We start from the raw sequence: 22,090 nt of genomic DNA on the forward strand, positions 1-22,090 counted from the left end.
TGATTTCCTTCTTCTTTTTGATCGCACAACAAATGATTGCTAAGGCTTGGTGACTACCATCCCTGAACCTTACAGAGGTAAAACAAAGAATTCATGAAACCATGATCCATGAAAAATAGACTTTTTGAATATATGGCCTCCATGGTTAAATTCTAAAACCAAAATTGATATTGATAATTCTTTGCTTTCTCTTTAATTTTTCTCCCCACTACCATTCTCTCTGCCCCTTTTTGAAAAAATAGCAAAACCCAGTAAGCTTAATTTCCCCCCTGTCTCCCTTCTTTTATTTTCCTTCTGCTCTTTCTCTTACCCCCCTATTATAATGTATATTACCTCACTCAGATTTTTATATTGAACATTTTTATCTTCCTCGCTCTTATGATGTGTGATCATTATACACTCCTCTTCATATTTGAATATGATCACATCTTAAGGCTGGGTTCACATATGTGCAAATTGGATGCAGGTTTCTCCGCATCCAATTTGCATGACATGGAGCCAGTTCACACAGGTCTGGGCGGCTGCAGCTCACATTCCAAAAGGGTCCTGGTTCAGGTGCAAATGCAGGCAAAAGTTTGGACCTGATTCTAACCAGAACCAGTGAACAGGAACGCACAGGACCCCGTGCTGGGAACTGCGACCGCACATATGTGAACCTGGCCTAAATGTCCTTGTTTTTTTTCTAACTTGTTATATCCTTCATTTAGTTTATACTTGTCTCTTATACTATGCCCATAATATGTTCAATAAGTTTGCATGTAACTTTATTTATATTATATTTTTCTCTTTACAATTCTACTTCTTTCTCTCCTCTTCCTTTCTCAGTTGGGGTCCCCCAATGTTCTGTTCTTGGACCTCGCCTATTCTCAATCTACACCCCCTCCCTGGATCAGCTGATAGCTTCCCATGGCTTCAAATATCATTTCTACATTGACGACACCCAAATCTATCACTCTACCCCTCAGCTCACAACATCAGTCCCCTCAAGCAACACTCATTTACTGACCGACATATCAGTCTGGATTTCACACCACTACCTCAAACTCAATCTATCCAAAATAGAGCTCATTTTATTTCCTCCCCCAATTGCCCATTCCCCTGACTTCTCTATCAAGCTCAAAGGCACAACCCCAGTGTCCCTGCATACCCGGGTGCTAGGTGTAATCCTGGACTCTAAACTCTCTATTCGGCCCCACAACCAATTACTGTCCAAAGCTTGCTGTCTCAACCTAAGCAGCATCTCCAAAAAAATGGAAATATGCCCCTTCCTAACCAATGACACCACAGAGCTCCTAAATTGGTTCCCTTGTTATCTCTCTCCTCGACTACTGAAACTCCTTCCTCATTGGCTTACCTTTAGATAAGCTATCCCTGCTTCAGTCCATCATGAATGCTGCTGCCTGACTCATCCACCTTACCAAATATTCAGCGTATGCCACCCCTCTCAGCCGATCCCTCCACTGGCTTCCGCTCACCCAACAAATTACATTCAAATACTAACAACAACTTACAAAGTCATCCACAACTTGACCCCCAGCTACATCACTAACCTAGTGTCAAAATACCAACCTAATCATTCTCCTCGTTCCTCCCAAGACCTCCTGCTCACTAGTTCCCTTTTCATCTCCTCCCAAGCTCGCCTCCAGGGTGTCTCCTAAGCTTCTTCCATCCTCTGGATCTCCCTACTCCAATCTGTCCGACTATCTCCTACTCTGTCCATTTTTATGCAATCCCTGAATACCTCTCTCTTTAGTGAAGCCTATCCCACCTCCATCTAACAACTGTACTTTTATTTTTTTACATCAGCCCATCACTCACAGTTATTACCTTTTGTATTACTTGACCCTCCCTTTACATTTATAAGCTGTAATGAGCAGGGCCCTTTCATTCCTCCTCTATTGAATTGTATTGTAACTGTACTGTCTTCCCTCGTGTTGTAAAGCGCTGCGCAAACTGTTGGTGTTATATAAATCCTGTATAGTAATAATAATTAAAAAACCTCAATAAAAATATTGTACCACAAATTCAATGTTTTCACACACCTTCAGAATTGACACCCCATGGGAAGTGGTACCTGCAGTTGCCCAGTCAGGATGAAGGGTAATCTTCATGATCCACTCTGGGGGTCTGTTGGGACCCCCAACTAGACTTTTCTATATGACAGCTTGGGAGTCTGACATTGATGAGTTGATTAATGTAGATACATGGCAAGAAGCTTCCAAACACATCAATAATGTTTCTCTCATTGAAGCCAATTTTAAAGTTCCCTCAAGTTGGTATCTAGTCCCCCCTCACCTCTCAGTAATGTTCCCTGGTTCCTTTTCCCTGTGTTTTTGAAATTGTGGGCATTATTACACTGTTCTTCAAACATGGTGGCAATGCCCCAAAATCAAAAACTTCTGGGATGGGTTCTCTGCATATGTACATACAGTTACAGGCTTCCAGATTCTAAGACGTCCACCAGTGGTACTTCCTAACAAACCTGTTCTGGTATCTCACAATGCTCTCAGGCATTAACCTTTTTTATGTTCTTAACTGCCAAAATGTCATATTAGCTGGAGCTGGGAGAACTCCAAATGTATCTCTCAGGGATCATAAAACAGTGGACACATGCTAGCATTCTAAGGGACAAATACCAGTGATTTGAGAGAACCTGGGATCCATGGATTAAAAAAATACAAAAGCAAGCACAACTATGACAAGTCAATCCCATTTATAATATATCTGAACACTCTCCTGTTCTCACTATACCATTCTTTCCTTTCTTCCACATATTTTCTAACATATTGTTCATTCTAATCACATACCTATTGTGACAGGAAGTCAGGTAAATCTGGGAATGTAGTCACAGAGAGGAGACACATTCCCACCTGGTTTGGAAAGTTCACCAATTACTATAGGGTGTCGGCTGCCAAAGGCAGCAGGAAGGTGTAAAGAAGTTGAAAGGCCTTCAGCTGTTCGGAATGAGGAAATGAAGGCCTCTATAATTTGTCCAGAGGAAGTCTATGGATTGCTGCCTCCGGTCGACGTGTGGGCTGGGAGAGGAGGACAGACAGATGTGTGCCTCCCGACGCTGAGGAAGTCTGGGAGAAGGACTGCTGCCTCCTGTCGCCGTGTGGGCTGGGAGAGGAGGACAGACAGACGTGTGCCTCCCGACAAGCTGGTGAGCATGGGAGAAGACCCCCTGAAGTGATGTGCGCTAAGGAGGGTAAACAAGTGTGAAGACTACTTGAAGTGAGGTCTTGGATCATTTCTAGGTGAAAAGAAACAAAGGGACATGTTCCATATGAAGAGGAAAAGGGACATGTTAAATGAACTGTTTGCTGTGTGAAGAGATTATAAATGAACTATTGATGGTCTGCTGTAGGATCAGCAAAGTCTGCCCAACAGTAGGTTGGGGACAGACTCTTAGGTAGGTTCCAGTGTGAGAAGGTAGCCGCCCACAGAGGCAAGGATTTATTTTGTCTTTTATTTTATTTTGCTGGTTTTGACGCTTGCAATCTGGTGAAGAAAAATGCATTAATAAACCAAACTGTTGTTTGCAAGCACTTCTCGGCTATCTTCTTGTGAAACATCACCCCCCAAGGGGCCATCCACGCCTACCACCGAGCTAATCCCTCACACTATCTATAGCTTAAAGCGTAGTTCCGGCCACAGAATCTTTTTTTTAATGTCCCCCAGACAGTGACCCTCCGACCTCTATATATCCGCTAATCCTGTTTTATACAGTGGAATAATAGTTTTCCAGGCATAAAATCTTATTTTATAAAATTTCTGCAGAGCGCCGCCATCTTTGTGCTGGTTCGCCGAGTCCGCTGTGGGGAAATGTCTGCCCTGCTTCCTGGTTGTAGTGGGCGGAGGCCGATGACTCCAGCGCGAAATCTCGCGCATGCCCAGTACTATGCGATCGGCATTGTATAGGGATGCCTATCATCGCGTTATTTCCTGTTTGCAAATAATGCGATGAGAGGAGCGGCCGGCCGCCTACGTCACTGCCCATTGCATCCTGGGAGCGACGAGTAAGAGCTCCCAGGACGCATTGCGGGACAGGAAGTGACGGCGCGGGCCGGGGCCGAGGAAGGAGGAAGTGGATCTAAAGGTGAGTATATTATCCTCTGTAAAAAGGTAAGTACAAAAAAAAAAAACGCCGGGAATATCCAATTCTGGCCCATGGAAGGATAAGGAAGCAGATGTCATAAAATGTAAAGGCATGATTTTCTGGCCGGAACTCCGCTTTAAACCACTTTAAATGAAAAGAACTCTATGAAACGTCATACACTTTATATTGATCATTGAGGGGGTTTGACTGTGCTCTTAGATCTCTTTCACAAAATTGCAGCAATGTTTACTACTCTCTGAAAAGTGATCAGGGGTGGATCACTTTACCGATGGTGGTATAGCAGTTATAGCAGGCATTCAGGAGGTGATCCAGTTGCTTTTTTTTAAATCCCAAGGGGAATTGTGTATTAAAAGTATTGCACCGCAACTACTAGCCAAGTGTTTGGTTTGAGGTTGCAGAGCGCTGCCATTGACCTTAATAGGTGAGATTGACAGGTGGTGCCGTCTGTAAAACTCTGCAGGCCCAGTAAAAGTTGTTACAGCCGTGAAGAAAAGCATTGCAGCCTCAGAATGTGTACAGCTCTACCCAGCTGTAATATTATAATTTAGGTGGAAAGGTAAAACCATGGCTCAGCCGCCTGTTTTTGCACCCCCCTTCCCGACTGCTTGTGTGAAAGAGCCCTTATACTGTTGTAATTCATAGATGTATATTGAAAGTTTATAAATGCATGTTTAAGCCAGTAGATGGTAGCTGAAAATAATATACTTTTCTTAGGCTTCATGTACTGGGGACGTTTAAAAATGTCCTGAACGCTGGGACTTGACAGCTAGTAACCGACGGATAAAAATGTCAGTTTTGCCGCATTTACCTGCCACGTTTATGACATGCAACATCATAGGAAACAGCTCTGGACAAGCTCTGCTAGTCATTGCCCTGACAGGGCTGCACCTCATGCTGCTCCAAGCTCAATATCCCCAAACTGCTCCTACCATATACAAGAGGAACCTGGATCAACTACCCCCTGGAGGTCACTGAGGGCTGCTACAACCCTCCTTCAAAGGCAAAGACTAACAGAGCTTGTCGGGAGCTGTTTCCCTTGATGTCACGGTGACAAGTGCACGAGGACCTCCTTTGCTTGACGTCATCTGTCATTCTGGCTTCCTGAAAAGTGACCCAGCCCTGCGGAACAAAACATACCCTATTGGATTACTAAGACCAAAGGAGAGGAATATTGGGGGGGGGGGGGGACGCTGAGAGGATCTCACAGCCATTTACACCTTGTATAGGATCTACTGCCCACATTGACCTTTGTAATGAGGGTCAATGTGATTTGGTGAGAGGCTGTGTGATTGGGTGTTGGTGGTGGTCCTCACATCACTAATAGAAGATTATATCAGCTGAAGATTCTTTTTATGCTCTCTCCTTGGATGTGGACACTGTCTCAATGAACTAATTAGCGCTACACTTATTCCTACTGTTTTGATCGATCTTTTGCAATATTCAAGATTTGGTGCTGGCTGCTTTTTATGTTCATTAATTTTTATGAATAACTATCTATGCCAGGCACAGCATATTGTTGTCTATAATGATCTCTAGTAGTCATGTTTAAAGTCCCCCCATCCACACCTGTAACAGGTCCACTGTCTCTGACCATCTCTTATAGTATAATAGAGTAAGTGGTGAGGGAATATGGCGCTGCCTGGGAAAAGGGGTGTTTGGGATTTATAGCTGAGTATGAGTAGAGTAGTAATAAATAAGGTACTTTAGTAACAAAAATCCATATGTGGATAAACCATACCAGTGTAAATTCAGCAAATAGTAGTAGTGACTGAGTGCACAAATTTTGCATAAAATGGTAAATATAACTTAAATACAAAGAAATACTCTCAGAGAATACATTTAATAATAAATGGCTAAATGGTGCATAAAAAGTGTAAGGTGGCCAGTGATGTAAATCCAATATCTGGAGGAATCAATCAGATGGAAATACTTGAATATAGGAGGACATACAGATCAAATAATGGTGACTAAGTGTGGTATGGAGTGAATAGTGAAGTGATCACAATAAATAGTCCATAATCTCGTGAGCATCCCGTGGTATGACCAATCTTCATGCGATAATTCCCAGAAAATACTTGGGGGTAATGATGTGACGTTTGAGTGCTTGTGATCTCTCTAATATTAGATGCACTAACCAGAAATCCCCACCCCACACAGGGGTATTAGACAGAGATATACACGGGGGGGGTGGGTACTGTGTAGGGATGCCCGGTCCTGGGAGGTACTCCTAGGTTCCTAGTTCTCAATTAGGGGTCCTCAGTAACCCAGCTAAGGCTTAGTCCCAGCCTATCCTCGAATGATGGGATGGTGTATCTCTCACATAAAATTAACAGGGGGGGGGGACACATACAATACTGCAAACCAGGTTTATTAAAAGTAAATGGTATCGTAGTCACATAGCACAAACAGTAAAACAGCGAGGTAGTGGGTATCCGGAATGCCATGTGTTCCACAGGAGTCCGGAACAGGAAGTGACGTGATGGCGCCATACGCGTTTCATCATAAGACATCCTCAGCAGACTGTTTGTGCTATGTGAGTACGCTACTATTTACTCTTAATAAACCTGGTTTGCAGTATTACACTATGTGTCCCCCCCCCCCCCCCTTGTTCATTTTATGTGAGAGATACACCATACCATCATTTGAGGATAGGCTGGGACTAACCCTTACCTGGGTTACTGAGGACCCCTAATTGAGAACTAGGAACCTAGGAGTACCTCCCAGGACCACCCAGGACCGGGCATCCCTACACAGTACCCCCCGTGTATATCTCTGCCTAATACACCTGTGTGGGGTGGGGATTTCTGGTGAGTGCATCTAATATTAGAGAGATCACGAGCACTCAAACGTCACATCATTACCCCCAAGTATTTTTGGGAATTATCGCATGAAGATTGATCGTACCACCGGATGCTCACGAGATTATGGACTATTTATTGTGATTACTTCACCATTCACTCCATACCACACTAGGTCACCATTATTTGATCTGTATGTCCTCCTATATTCAAGTATTTCCATCTGATTGATTCCTCCAGATATTGGATTTACATCACTGGCCACCTTACATTTTTTATGCACCATCTAGCCATTTATTATTAAATATGTTCTCTGAGAGTATTTCTTTGTATTTAAGTTATATTTACCATTTTATGCAAAATGTATGCACTCAGTCACTACTACTGGGCCCAGATCTGTGATACCCAGAGAGTTGCACTTTATTCTCACAGTCACTTTATACCACTGTTATTAATTTATTCAGTTGACTCTTATCTTTGTGCAATCTGTGTCACTTAGTCACTTTACTGGACGCACACCCAGGTTGCCTAGACCGCTGCACTTATTGGCACTAGTCACTTTATATACCATTGGTTTTTATTTTATTTATTTTATTTTTCCTATTTATTGCTCTATTTGCTGGATTTACACTGGTACGGTTTAGCCACATTTGGATTGTTGTTACCAAAGTACCTTATTTATTACTACTCTACTCATACTCAGCTGTTTATCTCCCAACCACCCCTTTTCCCAGGCAGCGCCATATTCCCTCAACCCTTACACTATTTTACTTATTGATATAACCTTTGGTTACATCTGAGGGAGGCTGCAGCCATTCCCCTTCATCTTAGCGTGGAACCTATTTAGTTTACATCTTGTATAGTATGTCTTCAGTACCAGGGATGGCAGTGGAGGCCCCCTATACGTTGTAAATTTCCACTGGAACAGAAATATCACTCTAACATTAGAATAGGTGCCAAAATACTATTTTAAAGCTCCAATATTTATTGAAAGCACTTACCTGTCTAGATATGGCAAGCAATGAGACGGTATCATGGCACACCACTGTGGCATTTCTTCTGGCATTAGTCAATATAGCAACATCCTAAAACACAGTAATATAAAAAATCAAAAAAGTAATGTTTATTGAAAAAAATAGAAAAGCGACGAAAGATTAAGAAAGTGGTGTGTTATATCTCTGATCCAAATTTTGGGGGTAAGGCAGACCATACACATTGCAAATTTCTTTCTTTCCACGATTTCCCCATCAACACCGACAGTGCTGACAGGGGAATCTCTCTTGTCGAGCTATTGTCTGCTCACAGCGGGGAGGGGATCCATCACAGCTGGGAGAAGACAGTGATTATCGCTAGCGGCTATAGCAGCCGCTAGTGATGATGGCAAGAGAATCTGGCAGGCTGATTGTACCCAAAAAAACCTTAAGACTGGGATAACACAAAGGTAATAAATATTATCTCAATCACCCTGTGCTTTAGGAGAAAAAATTAACAAATAATAATCAATATGAACACATACAGTATATAGCTGCTGCTTAATATATAGCGATAAATGAAAAAAATGTGTCAATCCCTTCAAAAAGTCAATGAGAGTGAAAAGTCCAACACATAAGCAGCGCTTAAAAGGAGTGTGACCCCTTAATGCATCAACGGTGAATCCGCGAGCACCTCAATATTGAGAGGATCAATGGAGTGTAGATAAGATCAAGGAATCCACCACACCACGTGACCCCCTAGGGTAATGCTCACTCACCAGACATATATAATCAGAGAGTCTTTTATATCCTCAATCTCATCGGACAGGACCAGGTAAGGGCAAATCCAGACTCCTTAGACCTCCATATCAACTGAGCAGTAATTCCCAATTTCCCCTTTGGGTCTTGGAAAAAGGATCCTTGTAGCATGCTTTCAGTATCCTTTTTCCAAGACCCAAAGGGGAAATTGGTAATTACTGCTCAGTTGATATGGAGGTCTAAGGAGTTTGGATTTGCCCTTACCTGGTCCGGTCCGATGAGATTGAGGATATTAAAGGCTCTCTGATTATATATGTCTGGTGAGTGAGCATTACCCTAAGGGGTCACGTGGTGTGGTGGAAGCCTTGATCTTATCTACACTCCATTGATCCTCTCAATATTGAGGTGCTTGCGGATTCACCATTGATGCATTAAGGGGTCACACTCCTTTTAAGCGCTGCTTATGTGTTGGACTTTTCACTCTCATTGACTTTTTGTAGGGATTGAAACATTTTTCACTGATTGTAGCCAAGTTGATCGATCAACTTGGTACATTCAGGCTGCCCATTAACGGTTTGAATTATGTTTGGCCGGCCTTAACCTTTTTGCTGTAAGCAGAGTTGCATATAAGAAGCCCCCATTTAATACAGAATATTTCAAAAATTGTTTATTTATCAATGTTTTCACACAAGATTCAACCAACTATTGGATACATTTTTTTCTTGCTTGACTTTTGATATCTGCCTGATAAGTATAAAAAAATAAACTGTTGTGTCAGCTGTTTAGAGCAGTCCTATGTACACTTCCTGTGTTATCCCAAGAACGTGAATTAGTCCTTTTAGTTATCTTGGAATACAGATCAATTACATTTTGGGGTTGATTTTACTAAAGCTGGAGAGTGCAAAATCTGGTGCAGCTCTGCATGGTAGCCAATCAGTGCCTAACGTCAGCTTGTTCAATTAAGCTTTGACAAAAAAAAAACTGGAAGCGAATTGGTTTCTATTCAGAGCTGCACCAGATTTTTCACTCTCCAGTTTTAGTAAACCAACCCCTTTATTGGAGACAAAATTGGGAAAGAGGGCTGACACCACTTACAGTTCATCCGGGTAGTATTCACGGAACTTCACTTTTTCCACATTTTGTTATTTTACAGCCTTATTCCTAAATAGATTAAATTTGTGATTTTCCTCCAAGTTCTACAAACAGTCCCCCATAATGACAACTTGAAAGAAGTTTGTTTGAAATCTTTGCAAACTTATTAGAAATAAAAAAAACAAAAAATTACATGTACATAAGAATTCACAGCCTTTGCTCAATACATTGTTGAAGCATCTTTGGCACCAAATACAGCCTCAAGTCTATTTGAGTATGAAGCTACAAGCTTGGCACACCTATTTTTGGGCAGTTTCTTCCATTTTTCTTTGCAGGACCTTTCAAGCTCCATCGGGTTGGATGGGGAGCGTCGGTGCACAGCTATTTTCAGATCTCTCCAGAGATGTTCAATCAGGTTCAAGTCTGGGCTCTGGACGGGCCACTCAAGGACATTCACATAGTTGTCCCATAGCCACCCCTTTGTTTTCTTGGCTGTTTGCTTAGGGTCATTGTCCTGTTGGAAGATCAACCTTCACCCCAATCTGAGGTCCAGAGCGCTCTGGAGCATGTTTTCATCAAGGATGTCTCTGTACATTGCTGCATTTATCTTTTCCTTGATCCTGACTAGTCTCCCTGTTCCTGCCGCTGAAAAATATCCCCACAGCATGATTCTGCCACCACCATGCTTCATTGTAGGGATAGTATTGGCCAGGTGATGAGCGGTTCTTGGTTTCCTCCAGACATGATGCTTGCTATTCAGGCCAAAGAGTTAAATATTTGTTTCATCAGACCAGAGAATTTTGTTTCTCATGGTCTGAGAGTCCTTCAGGTGCCTTTTGGTAAACTGCAGGCTGGCTGTCATGTGCCTTTTACTGAGGAGTGGCTTCCGTCTGGCCACTCTATCTCACAGGCCTGATTGGTGGAGTGCTGCAGAAATGGTTGTTCATCTGGAAGGTTCTCCTCTCTCCACAGAGAAATGCTGGAGCTCAGGTGCTTGGTTCCCCTCCCCCCCTTACTAAGGTCCTTCTTCCCCAATCGCTCAGTTTGGCTGGGCGGCCCACTCTAGGAAGAGTCCTGGTGGTTTCAAACCTCTTCCATTTACGGATGATGGAGGCCACTGTGCTCATTGGGGCCTTCAATGCTGCAGACATTTTTCTGTACCCTTCCCCAGATCTGTACCTTGATACAATCATGTCTCTGCAGAAAATTCCTTGGACTTCATGGCTTGGTTTGCACTCTGATATGCACTGTTAACTGTGGGACCTTATATAGACAGGTGTGTGCCTTTCCAAATCATGTCCAGTCAACTGAATTTACCACAGGTGGACTCCAATTAAGTTTTAAGCCCCGTACACACGTACCGACTGTCGGCCGTTAATATTTACGGCCGACGACCGATCGGCCGATTGTAGGCTTGTTAGTATGATGCTTCCGACAGCCGACAGCGCACTTTCGGCCGAACAGAATCTGTCGTGCAGGCATTAAAATTTTTGTTGGCCAACACCAGAACGGCCGATTGTTCGCCAGTCAGTACAGATTTCAGCCGACAGACAGCAGATTAGCAAGACTGGGCATGCTCAGAAAAGAAAAAAGACAAGGAAAGTTAACCATCACATGACATCACTTCTGCAGTCGGCTGTTGTTGGCCGCCAAAATTCGTGTGCAGTCTTTTGCAGTTTTCAACAGACACGACAGACCTGGACAAAAGACGGCCGATCGTTCGGCCGACGATCAGTACGTGTGTACGGGGCTTTAGAAACATCTCAAAGATGATCAGTGGAAACAGGATGAACCTGAGCTCAATTTTGAGTGTCATCACAAAGGCTGTGAATACTTTTATACATGTGATTTTTTAATTTTTTATTTTTAACACATTTGCAAAGATTTCAAAACAAACTTCTTCCGTGTTGTCATTATGGGGTATTGTTTGTAGAATTTTGAGGACAATAATGAATTTAATCTATTTTGGAATAAGGCTGTAACATACCGTAATGTGGAAAAAGTGAAGTGTTGTGAATACTTTCTGGGTGCACCGTAGTCCACAAAAATGCTGTGTTTCCATAGTCAACCACCAAAGGAGCCAAAAGCGTTTCTGGCAGATCAACAGGCATTTTTTTTACTTGCATGTCTTTGGGCAATGTGCATGTATTGCAGATATGTACTACTACTATACATTTTTTTTGCCCAGACATACACTTTAACTTACTCAGCATAATTCTGTATTACCCCATCAATACCAGGCTATTTTTCATTATGTGATAGTTTGTGTGACAGTTACTTGCTCATGCAACACTTTACCCAAAATCGTTTTAAACCTTTTTTTTTTTTTTGACAGATAGAGCTTTCTTTTGGTGGCACTTAAAAGAGAAGTATAGGAATCATAATTTTTTAAAATCATACTTACCTAGTTCAATGCAGCATTGGTCCTATGCTGCATCTGTCCCCCGCTGGCTCTAAGGCTAAGAACCAAGCGATCAAACACTGCGGATCACTCGGTTCTTGCAGCTCCTTGAGCAGAAAGATGGTTACTGTCAGGCAGCTTGGCTGTGGAGGGGGTGGGAGTGGCTAGCTCAGGCTCTCAGCAGCTTACTGAGAGGCTGAGACGGGTGCTGGTCCAGGCATGTGGGCGAATCTTGGCCATATGTTCGAGATCTTGCCCCAGCCTGGACCGGCTTTGTGATGTCAGCTGACAGCGGGCTTCAGCCTGCTGTCTGTTAAAAACAGGTCAAAGGAGTGCTTTGGCTGTACTACCCCTTTAGAAACCACTGGGCCTCTCATTTTTTTATTATATATGGAATGATATCCCCACCTTGCTCTTATGGTGCTCTCTTTTAACCCAAATAAAGCTATATCCACTAGTGATTAATACAATATAAGCAGCTGTATTTAAAAAACCTTGTGTCAAACCCCACATGAATACAACACTTAGAAAACAAACTGTTATCCATGGTAACAAATTGTAACAGAAATAAACATCAAATCCACTTAATTCCTCAGTGAGACAAAAAGAAAATAGTGTCTCTATTAAACAATGTGTCCATAAAGAAACATGAAATCTTTGATCAGCTACAGCCAGGAAATTTCAATGATGTTTATTGCCAAAGATGTACACGGCGGAAACATTTTTGATTTTTTTTTCGTTAAGTGAATCATTTTGTTTCTTCATATTCGTTATGTTAGAATGATTTTGTATATTCTAATTCATATTGTATATCTGTTGTTCCAAATCGATTTGTGTTTTGGAAATTATCTGGTAAGATTAGCTATATTCGTTTTGACGTGTTAATTTGTTATTTTGGGAGATTACTTATGCACTTTATGAAACTTTGAAAAGTTGGGAGCATGAAATTGTCCAAAATGTCTTGGTATGCTGACACCTCAAGAGTTTAGTTGACTTGAACTGAGGGACCAAGCTCAACCCCAACCCCTGAAAAACAACCCCACACAGTAACCGCCCCTCCACCAAATGATTTGGACCAGTGCACAAAGCAAGGTACATAAAGACATGGATGAGCGAGTTTAGGGTGGAGGAACTTGACTGGCCTGACCCCAACCCGATAGAATACCTTTGGAGTAAATTACAATGGAGACAGCGAGCCAGGCCTTCTCGTGCACATTAGTGTCTGACCTCACAAATGCGCTTCTGGAAGAATGGTCAAACATTCCCATAGACACTCCTAAACCTTGATTACAGCCTTCCCAGAAGAGTTGAAGCTGTTATAACTGCAAAGGGTGGACCAACTCAATATTGAACCCTACGGACTAAGACTGGGATGCCAGACTGGGATGATAAAGTTCATGTGTGTGTAAAGGCAGGCGTCCCAATACTTTTGACAATACAGTGTATGTCTGTATTTTTTCGGTAAATTTTTTATTTATATTTCAGGAGCAAAAGAACTTTTATAAATAAAGAATTACAGAGAACATAGATCAAACAGGTCAAATAAAATCACAGTTAGCAAAAAGAAGAAAGAGTTAGACTTATGTGGACGGTACAGAAGCGGCTGACATTAAATAAGTAATACCAACAGTGAGAGATCATGTATAATGTTTCATAGACCTCTTGTACTTATATGAAGTAGTAAGGGTAATATCAAAAGCTACGTCACGTCACTGAGAGAGGCTGAACAAGCTTTTAAATATTTAGAATAGCTTTGCATACAGATGTACTTCTGAAGTTTGCCCAAGTTTGCCATCAGCAATGAAGTTTTTTTGGAGCTTGGCTTCCATACACACTCTTCTAACCACTTGCCGACCGCCGCAAGTACATATACTGCGGCGGTCAGCCCCGGCCAGGCAAAGTGACCTACCGGTACGTCACTAGCCTGTCACTGGCTTCTGAGCCAATAGCGGGCAAGGCTTGACAAGCCTGACAAGTCAGTGCATGTGACCGGTGGACCCGATGTCTGCCGGTCACTCGCAATCGTTCGCCGGGAAGGGAGGAAGGCAGGCGGCTAATGTAAACAAGCCGCCTGTCATTCTCCCCTGTGTAAAAATGGAGATCAGACGGTTCTACTATGTAGGACCGTTGATCTCTGTTTTTACAGTAGTAGCCATGTCCCATCACAGTTAGAAACATGCCCCTAGGACACACTTAACCCCTCCCTCTCCAATACAGTTAACCCCTTCCCTGCCAGTGTCATTTTTACAGTAACAGTGCATATGTATAGCACTGATTACTGCAATAATGTCACTGGTAACCCCAAAAGTGTCAAAAACGTCAGTCAAGGGTCCGATCTGTCCGCCGCAATGTCGCAGTCCCGCAAAAAAAATCGCAGATCGTCGCCATTACTCGTTAAAAAAAAAAACACCAAAAATGACAAAAATCTTTCCCTTTGTTAGTAAACACGATAACTTTTGCGCAAACCAATCAAAATACGCTTTTTGTGATTTTTTTTACCAAACATATGTAGCAGAAAACAAATTGACCGAAAATGTTAAAAAATTTAGATTTTTACATTTTTTGGGGAATTTCATATAAAAAAATGTGAAAAATATTGTTATTTTTGCAAAATTGTCACTCTTTTATTGTTTATAGCGCATGATCAAAAAATCGCACAGGTGATCAAATACCACCAAAAGAAAGCTCTGTTTGTGGGAAAAAAAGGACATCAAATTTGTTTAGGTACAACGTCGCACGACCGCGCAATTGTCCGTTAAATTCACGCAGTAAAAAAAATCGCAAAAAAAACCCTGGTCAGGAAGGGGGTAAAATCTTCCGGGGCTTAAGTGGTTAAAGGGTATACATTTTATTTTTCCAAAAATATTTGTATTACCATAAATCATATTGATCAAGTCTGAATTTGACATGTGCTTGCGCTGACTAAAGTTAGGTCCACTTTAAAGCTGAAAAAAATACATGGGTATATAGTATATCAGATATATAGTATTTTAGCTGCCAAAGGATTTGTATTTGTGTCCATCCAATTTTGGGACTAAAGCTGCCCATAGATGGATCAAATTGAGGCTGGTTCAGCAGGGGCTGGCTAAATTTTGTTCTGTCTATGACTGTTCCTGCTTAACAGAAGTCAATCCAATGAATGGTATCATTCAAGTGCGACTGTTGGAAAACTATTGTCGATCAGCAACTGTAGCCAATAGGTTGCAGCCGCTGAACAGTGTTTTTCTGGCAGCAGAGGAGTCTGGCTGCAAAAATACAATGGCACAGTGGACTGGATTTCTCCATTCACCTTGCATGTGTGGATTGGGGAATCCATTTGGGTTTTTTCGATCAGCCTTAGGCTGATTACAAAAAAAAAAATTAGACATCTCTGGCCAGCCTTTCACATCCATACTACACTGCACTGGCAGGGCAGAAGACCTGATTTGTCTTTGTTAGGGTTAAGTAATATTTACAGGTCTCGTCCTATGCCACCCTATGACTGGACAGTGAAAGGAGAAGCAGCACACTGATGAGCTCATCTCTCTTCCACTCTGCTCTCTTCTCCTATCAGCTTGTTCTATATATAGGCATATATTGTAAACATTGCAGCACGACTGAATCGCTTCTTGTACTTCTTCTTTACCCAGTCCAACATCTGCTACAGTAGACTGCAAGAGGAAGATACCAAGTCAAATGCACTACTTGCATTTAACCGCTTGCCGACCACCCGCCGCACATCTACTGCGGCAGGCTGGCTCGGCTACGTGAATTGACGTAGGGGTACGTCATTTCACAAGCCAACCCCCCCCCCCCACAGTTTGAAAACACTCCCCTAGGCTCACACTTAAACCTTTGATCACTTACTGTGTTAACCCCTTCCCTGCCCATGTCATTAGTACAGTAACAGTGCATATTTTTAGCACTGATTACTGTAGTAATGTCACTGGTCCCCCCAAAAGTGTCAGAAATGTCAGTTAGGGGTTTGATCTGTCTGCCGCAATGTTGCTGTCCCGCTAAAAATTGCAGATCACCGCTGTTACTAGTAATAAATAAATAAATAAATAAATAAAAACGACACAAATCTTCCCCTAGTTTGTAGACGTGATAACTTTTGCGCAAACCAATCAAAATACGCTTATTGCATTTTTTTTTTTACCAAAAATATGTAGCAGAATTTAAATTGGCCTAAAAGGATGAAAAATTTTGATTTTTATTTATTTTATTTTTTTTGGGGGGGGGAGGGGGATGGTATATAGCAGAAAGTGAAAAATATTTATATATTTTTTTCCACAGTTGCAAGGCAACTTTTTTCCAATCTTCTACTGTCCAATTTTGATGAGCCTGTGCCAACTTTTTTTGAAACACTCAGACCAGCCCATTTGGCACCAACAACCATGCCTTGTTCAAAGTCACTTAAATCACCTTTTTTTCCCCCCAATCTGATGCTCGGTTAGAACTTTAGCAAGTTGTCTTTACCACGTCGAGATGCCTAAATGCATTGAGTTGCTGGCATGTGATTGGCTGATTAGCAATTTGTGTTACCAAGCAATTGAACAGGCGTACCTAATAATGTGACCTGTGAGCATATATTTGTCAGTGAAGGAAAGAGAACTACAGTTAGTGGAACAATTATGAGTGAAATATATGAATTTCATATTAATCAATCAATTTGCATGAATTAATAAGGATATGAATAACATCTTTGGCACATTTATATATCAGCATTAATTATTTGAACCACATAGACTACATAGGAGGATTTTACAGCACTTATTGATTAATTAATGACATTTGTTTATGAAGAAGGACATTATTCATGTTATTTAAGTGAATATTTTATTGATGGAATTTTTTTTGATGTTGGTTTTCTCACATCACGCATGTTATGTTTTGATCACATATCATAAGACAGCGCTGCACCGAGATAACGGTATATAGTGTAGCACGTTTATTGAATAAAATATTACTGTACAGTTAAATTTGCACTCACAAAGTCAGTGGAAATGGGCATGTAACTAGCTCCAAGAAGGGTCACCAGTGGGGAGTCATATCCAGGCTGAAGCCACTGGGATGACAGGAGATTGATGCAAAGGTATAAGCAAACTGCCAGGGAGCCACCAGAAGGGCTGTCAAAGGAGCTATTAGATGCCGACGACGCAGGAGCTGCTCAGGAATGCGTTTTAGACGCCACCTCCTTCATCAGCCTGCATTAGGCAGGAGGCAGGACCTGGCCTTCGAAACATAGCCTCAAGGCAAATAAATTCACATCTGTATCAATACATCATGATAATGAATTTTAATAACCACTTCTGGACCAGAAGATTTTGCCTCCTTAATGACCAGGCCAGTTTTTGCGATTTGGCACTGCGTTACTTTAAATGATGTCCTTTTTCCCCACAAATAGAGCTTTCTTTTGGTGGTATTTGCAATTTCTATTTTTTGTGCTATAAACAAAAAAAGAGTGACAACTTTGAACAATCTCGATTTCAGCTGCGACATTCAGATGGTAGAGTCAGAATATAGCGTAAACAACATGAAAGCATGGATCTAGCCTGCCAAAAGGTTTTGGATTTGGACCAGAACAGTCCTCAGATATATCTACTGCCTTCCCAATTTTAGTATATGTCCTGCCGAAGCGAGGACGTTAATGTGCGCACATTGAAATGAACCAAACTCTGACACTCAGTTCAGCCATTAGTTTGTTCTGATGTATTAGTTCCTCTTTTGTCCTTATAACGACTGAGGAAAGTCATAAACAGGAAATAGTCATATATAATACGTATAAGGTGGTGATTGAATGATTGGAGTATCTATGTGTCTATGTCTTCCTTCCAGGACATGACGAGGTCTTATTTTGGGTGTTGTCTCCCTGTTCAAGCACCATCTTGCTTCTACGAAAGGAGGGGTGATCTAATTGCATTTTGAGTAAGGTAGTAAATCTCAGCAGTAACATATATACATATATACATAAGGTATGCACCATAAGGTGAAATAGGCATTTCACTAATATAACCAGTATTACATCCATTACATATCAAAGGTTAAGGCTAGTGGTGTAATGGTGTGGGGGATATTTTCTTGGCACACTTTGGGCCCCATAGTACCAATTGAGCATCATTTAAACACCATGGCCTACCTGGGTATTGTTGCTGACCATGTCATCCATCCCTTTATGATTACAGTGTACCCATCTTCTGATGGCTCCTTCCAGCAGGATGATGCACCATGTCACAAAGCTCAAATCACCTCACCACAGGTTTCTTCACCATGACAATGAGGTCACTGTACTCCAAAGGCTTCTACACTCACCACATCTCATCCAATAGCAAAAGCACCTTTGGGATGTGGTGAAACAGGAGATTCACATCATGGATGTGAAGCAGACAAATCTGCAGCAACTGTGTGATGCTATCATGTTAATATGGACCAAAATCTCTGAGGAATGTTTCCAACACCTTGATGAATCTATGCCATGAAGAATGAAGGCAGTACTGAGGACAAAAGTGGGTCCAACCGAGTACTAGCAAGGTGTACCTAAAAAAGTGGCCAGTGAGTATATATATGTTGTATATCCATATTATAATGTAAGAGTGGGATTACAGGCAAAGCGTCCTGGTCTGATGAGTCTACATTTCAGCTGCAACATTCAGATGGTAGGGTCATAATTTGGCGTACACAAAATGAAAGCATGGATCCATCCTGCCTGGGAGATTTGTATCATGGATGTGCAGCCGACAAATCTTCAGCAACTGTGTGATGCTACCATGTCAATATGGACCAAAATCTCTAATGAATGTTTCCAACTACTTGTTGAAACTATGCCACGAAGAATAAAGGCAGTTCTGAAGGCAAAGGGGGTCCAACCCAATACTAGCAAGGTGTACCTAATAAAGTGGATATACCCTCACGTCCAGTATTTGATACAATACATAATTTGGGTTAACTGCACGAAAGTGGCCTTACCCTTTAATACTCATGGCCTGTTGATGCATTTTCTAGAAACTATGGGGGAGATTTACTAAAACTGGAGCACTTGGAATCTGGAGCAGATGTGCATGGTATCCAATCAGCTTCTAAATTCAGCTTTTTTAATTAGGCTTTAGCAATAAAACCTGGAAGCTGATTGGTTTCTATGCAGAGCTGCACCAGATTTTGCACTTTTCCAGACATGCCGTCCAGATGCAACAGAGGACCTGTCTTTGCTGAGCTTACTATGGCCATACTAGGCTACATGACCAAAGAAAAAAGTTACACCTCATATATAGACCACCTATCTCGTACTTGATCAGAGGCCGAGGTGCTGAGAGGGCTTCCCTTGTGGCTAAGTGCAAGGCACCCCTGGAGGTGGAGACAGGGAGTACTGTGCCCAAAGGAACAGGGGACACCGGCTGTGGCAAGCTCCGGTAAAGAGGTGACTGCTGTGGTAGTAGACACGTAGTGCGTGCTGAAATGCAGGATGCCTTGAAGGTGACTGGAGGAGGTAGCCAGGCGTGTGACAAGAGCGAGGTCAAGGTCAAGCCAAGGGGTCAAACACAGTTCATCAAGCAGTAGAGGAGTCCGTAGGAGCAAGCCGGGGGTCATACACGGGAACAGCAGACTGAAGCAGAGTAGGTAAACAAGCCGATGGTCGGAGCCGGGAGGAGAGACAAGACAGGTGAGACAAGCCGGGTCGGTAACAGGTAATCCAAGTAAACAGGAACAGGAAGCAGGAAGCTGAAGATCATCCAGCAACTAATGGCTGGAGCAGGCTAGTTTAAATAGGCCACTGGGCTTCGCTGCATTAGTGTGGGCGGAAGATCCAGCTCTCTTGTGGGAAGTTCCCTGACACCACCGTACTGGGGCCAAAAGTGCTTTATACCTTTCTCCCATGTAGAAATTAAGAAATGACTGAGAAATGCTAATATTATGTTTACTTACCATATTTAAATGTCAGTAAGCAATGTTAGGCGTAGTCCGGTATCAAAGTATCATGCTATGGTAGATATTTTGATTGTAAGCATAGTAAATGTTAACAATGCCCAGAAGGGTCATTTGCTTGGCTTTACAGCTAAAAATTCAAAACTGTGTGACAAAATGTGAGTATGACTTGGATAATGAAAGACTTGGAGAACCCGGGGACAGAACACAGATCACTGTCACTGTTCAATCAAGCGGCAGGGAGGAGAGGAAGGGAGGGGAAGGGATATCCAGCATCTTACAAATATGCCTGGGCTGAGTGTCTCCCGAAATTTAAAGAGGAACTTAACCACTAAAAAAAATCTCCTTTCCCCACCTCTCTTGCACTAGAGTTTCTCAAAATCTGGCGCGTGTGCAGATATGCTGCTGGTCTCTGCCATTTATTTGGGGCCTGGTAGAAAGCGGCAGCACATCTGTGCACAAGTGGAAGAGTTCTTTGCGTGCACACAAATGCCCCCATTTCTGGTAGCTGAGCACTGGTAGCACGACATTTGTGCACATGTGCAAAAATCCATCACGCGTGTGCAGCTGCGCTGGACCCACACTTTTGTTCTGCGCATGCACCGTGAGTGCACCTTTGGTAACTCACTACATCCTGGGATTGCTATGTTAACACCTATTCCAGGAGGCAGTGGGGTCCAGCCAAGGCCAGCAAACAAATCATTAAAGAGGTAAAAATTATAATAATTTTCTTTTTTTACGTTTGTGTAAGGAGGGGAGTGCAACAAAAAAAGGTTGCTTTCCTGAGTAAAGTCTTGCTCTAAAGGGGCCTCCAGCCAGTGAATTGGGGACACAAGGTACATCTAGGACCAAATCCATGGACACTTTAAAAGTGGGGTCAGCCTCCTGAAAGTAGGGACTGTCTGTTCACTATACCGTTGTAGCAAATTAGACTGAGTTTTTATGGATTGGTTGACTCTTCTTAACCACTTAAGCCCCGGAGGATTTTCCTGCTAAACGACCAGGGGGTATTTCGCGATTCGGCACTGCGTGACTTTAACAGACAATTGCACGGTCGTGCGACACTGTATCTAAACGAATTTGGCGTCCTTTTTTTCCTACAAACAGAGCTTTCTTTTGGTGGTATTTGATCACCCGTGCGATTTTTACTTTTTGCGCTATAAACAAAAAAAGAGCATACATTTTGAAAAAATAACAATATTTTTCACATTTTTTTTTATATGAAATTCCCCCCCCAAAAAATGTAAAAATCAAAATTTTTTAAAATTTTCGGCCAATTTGTTTTATGCTACCTATGTTTGGTAAAAAAAATCGCAAAAAGCGTATTTTGATTGGTTTGCGCAAAAGTTATTGCGTTTACTAACAAAGGGAAAGATTTCTGTCATTTTTGGTGGGTTTTTTTTAACGTGTAATGGCGGCGATCTGCGATTTTTTTTGCGGTACTGCGACATTGGGGCAGACAGATCGGACCCTTGACTGACATTTTTGACACTTTTGGGGTTACCAGTGACATTTCTACAGTAATCAGTGCTATATATATGCACTGTTACTGTAAAAATACACTGGTAGTGAAGGGGTTAACTTTATTTGGGAGGGAGGGGCTGTGTGTGTCCCTAGGGGCGTGCTTTCTACTGTGATTGGCTGTGGCTTGAGCTGTAAGGACACTGATCAACGGATCTACATAGTAGATCCATGTGATCAGTGTTTTTACAGCGAGGAGAATGACAGGTGGCTTGTTTACACAAGCTGCCTGACATTCTCCCTCTCCCCCGACGATCGCCGAGTGACCGGCGGAAATCAGGTCCGCTGGTCACACGCGCGGGGGGGTCCGTTACCGCGTGGGAGTGCGCCTCCGCGGGCGCGCGCTCGCTCCCCAGAGCCTCACAGGCGAGCGACGTAGACCTACGTCACTCTGCCTGTGAGGGGCTGACTGCCGCAGTAAATATACTGTGAGCAGTCGGCAAGCGGTTAAAGCGGAGTTCCACCCTGGAATACTTTTTTTAATAAAAATACCCCCGGGACAGTCAGGGCTAGTACATTCCACAATGGA

The 22,090-nt window shown here is 42.4% G+C and overlaps 1 protein-coding gene across 2 annotated transcripts in view; it reads right to left on the reverse strand.

Annotated features, from left to right (window-relative positions):
* The window catches only part of LOC309545257 (cyclic nucleotide-binding domain-containing protein 2-like), a 525,861-nt gene that overhangs the window by 257,972 nt on the left and 245,799 nt on the right, over positions 1-22,090 (reverse strand). For both annotated transcript variants that reach the window (XM_082244395.1, XM_082244394.1), the window contains exon 8: positions 7,920-8,003. In XM_082244395.1, coding sequence (XP_082100521.1) covers positions 7,920-8,003 — 84 coding nt within the window. The remainder of the gene's footprint in view (positions 1-7,919; positions 8,004-22,090) is intronic.

The sequence above is a fragment of the Pelophylax lessonae genome (genome assembly GCF_965119305.1).
Source record: "Pelophylax lessonae genome assembly, chromosome: 2".
NCBI classification, from domain to species: Eukaryota; Metazoa; Chordata; class Amphibia; order Anura; family Ranidae; genus Pelophylax; species Pelophylax lessonae.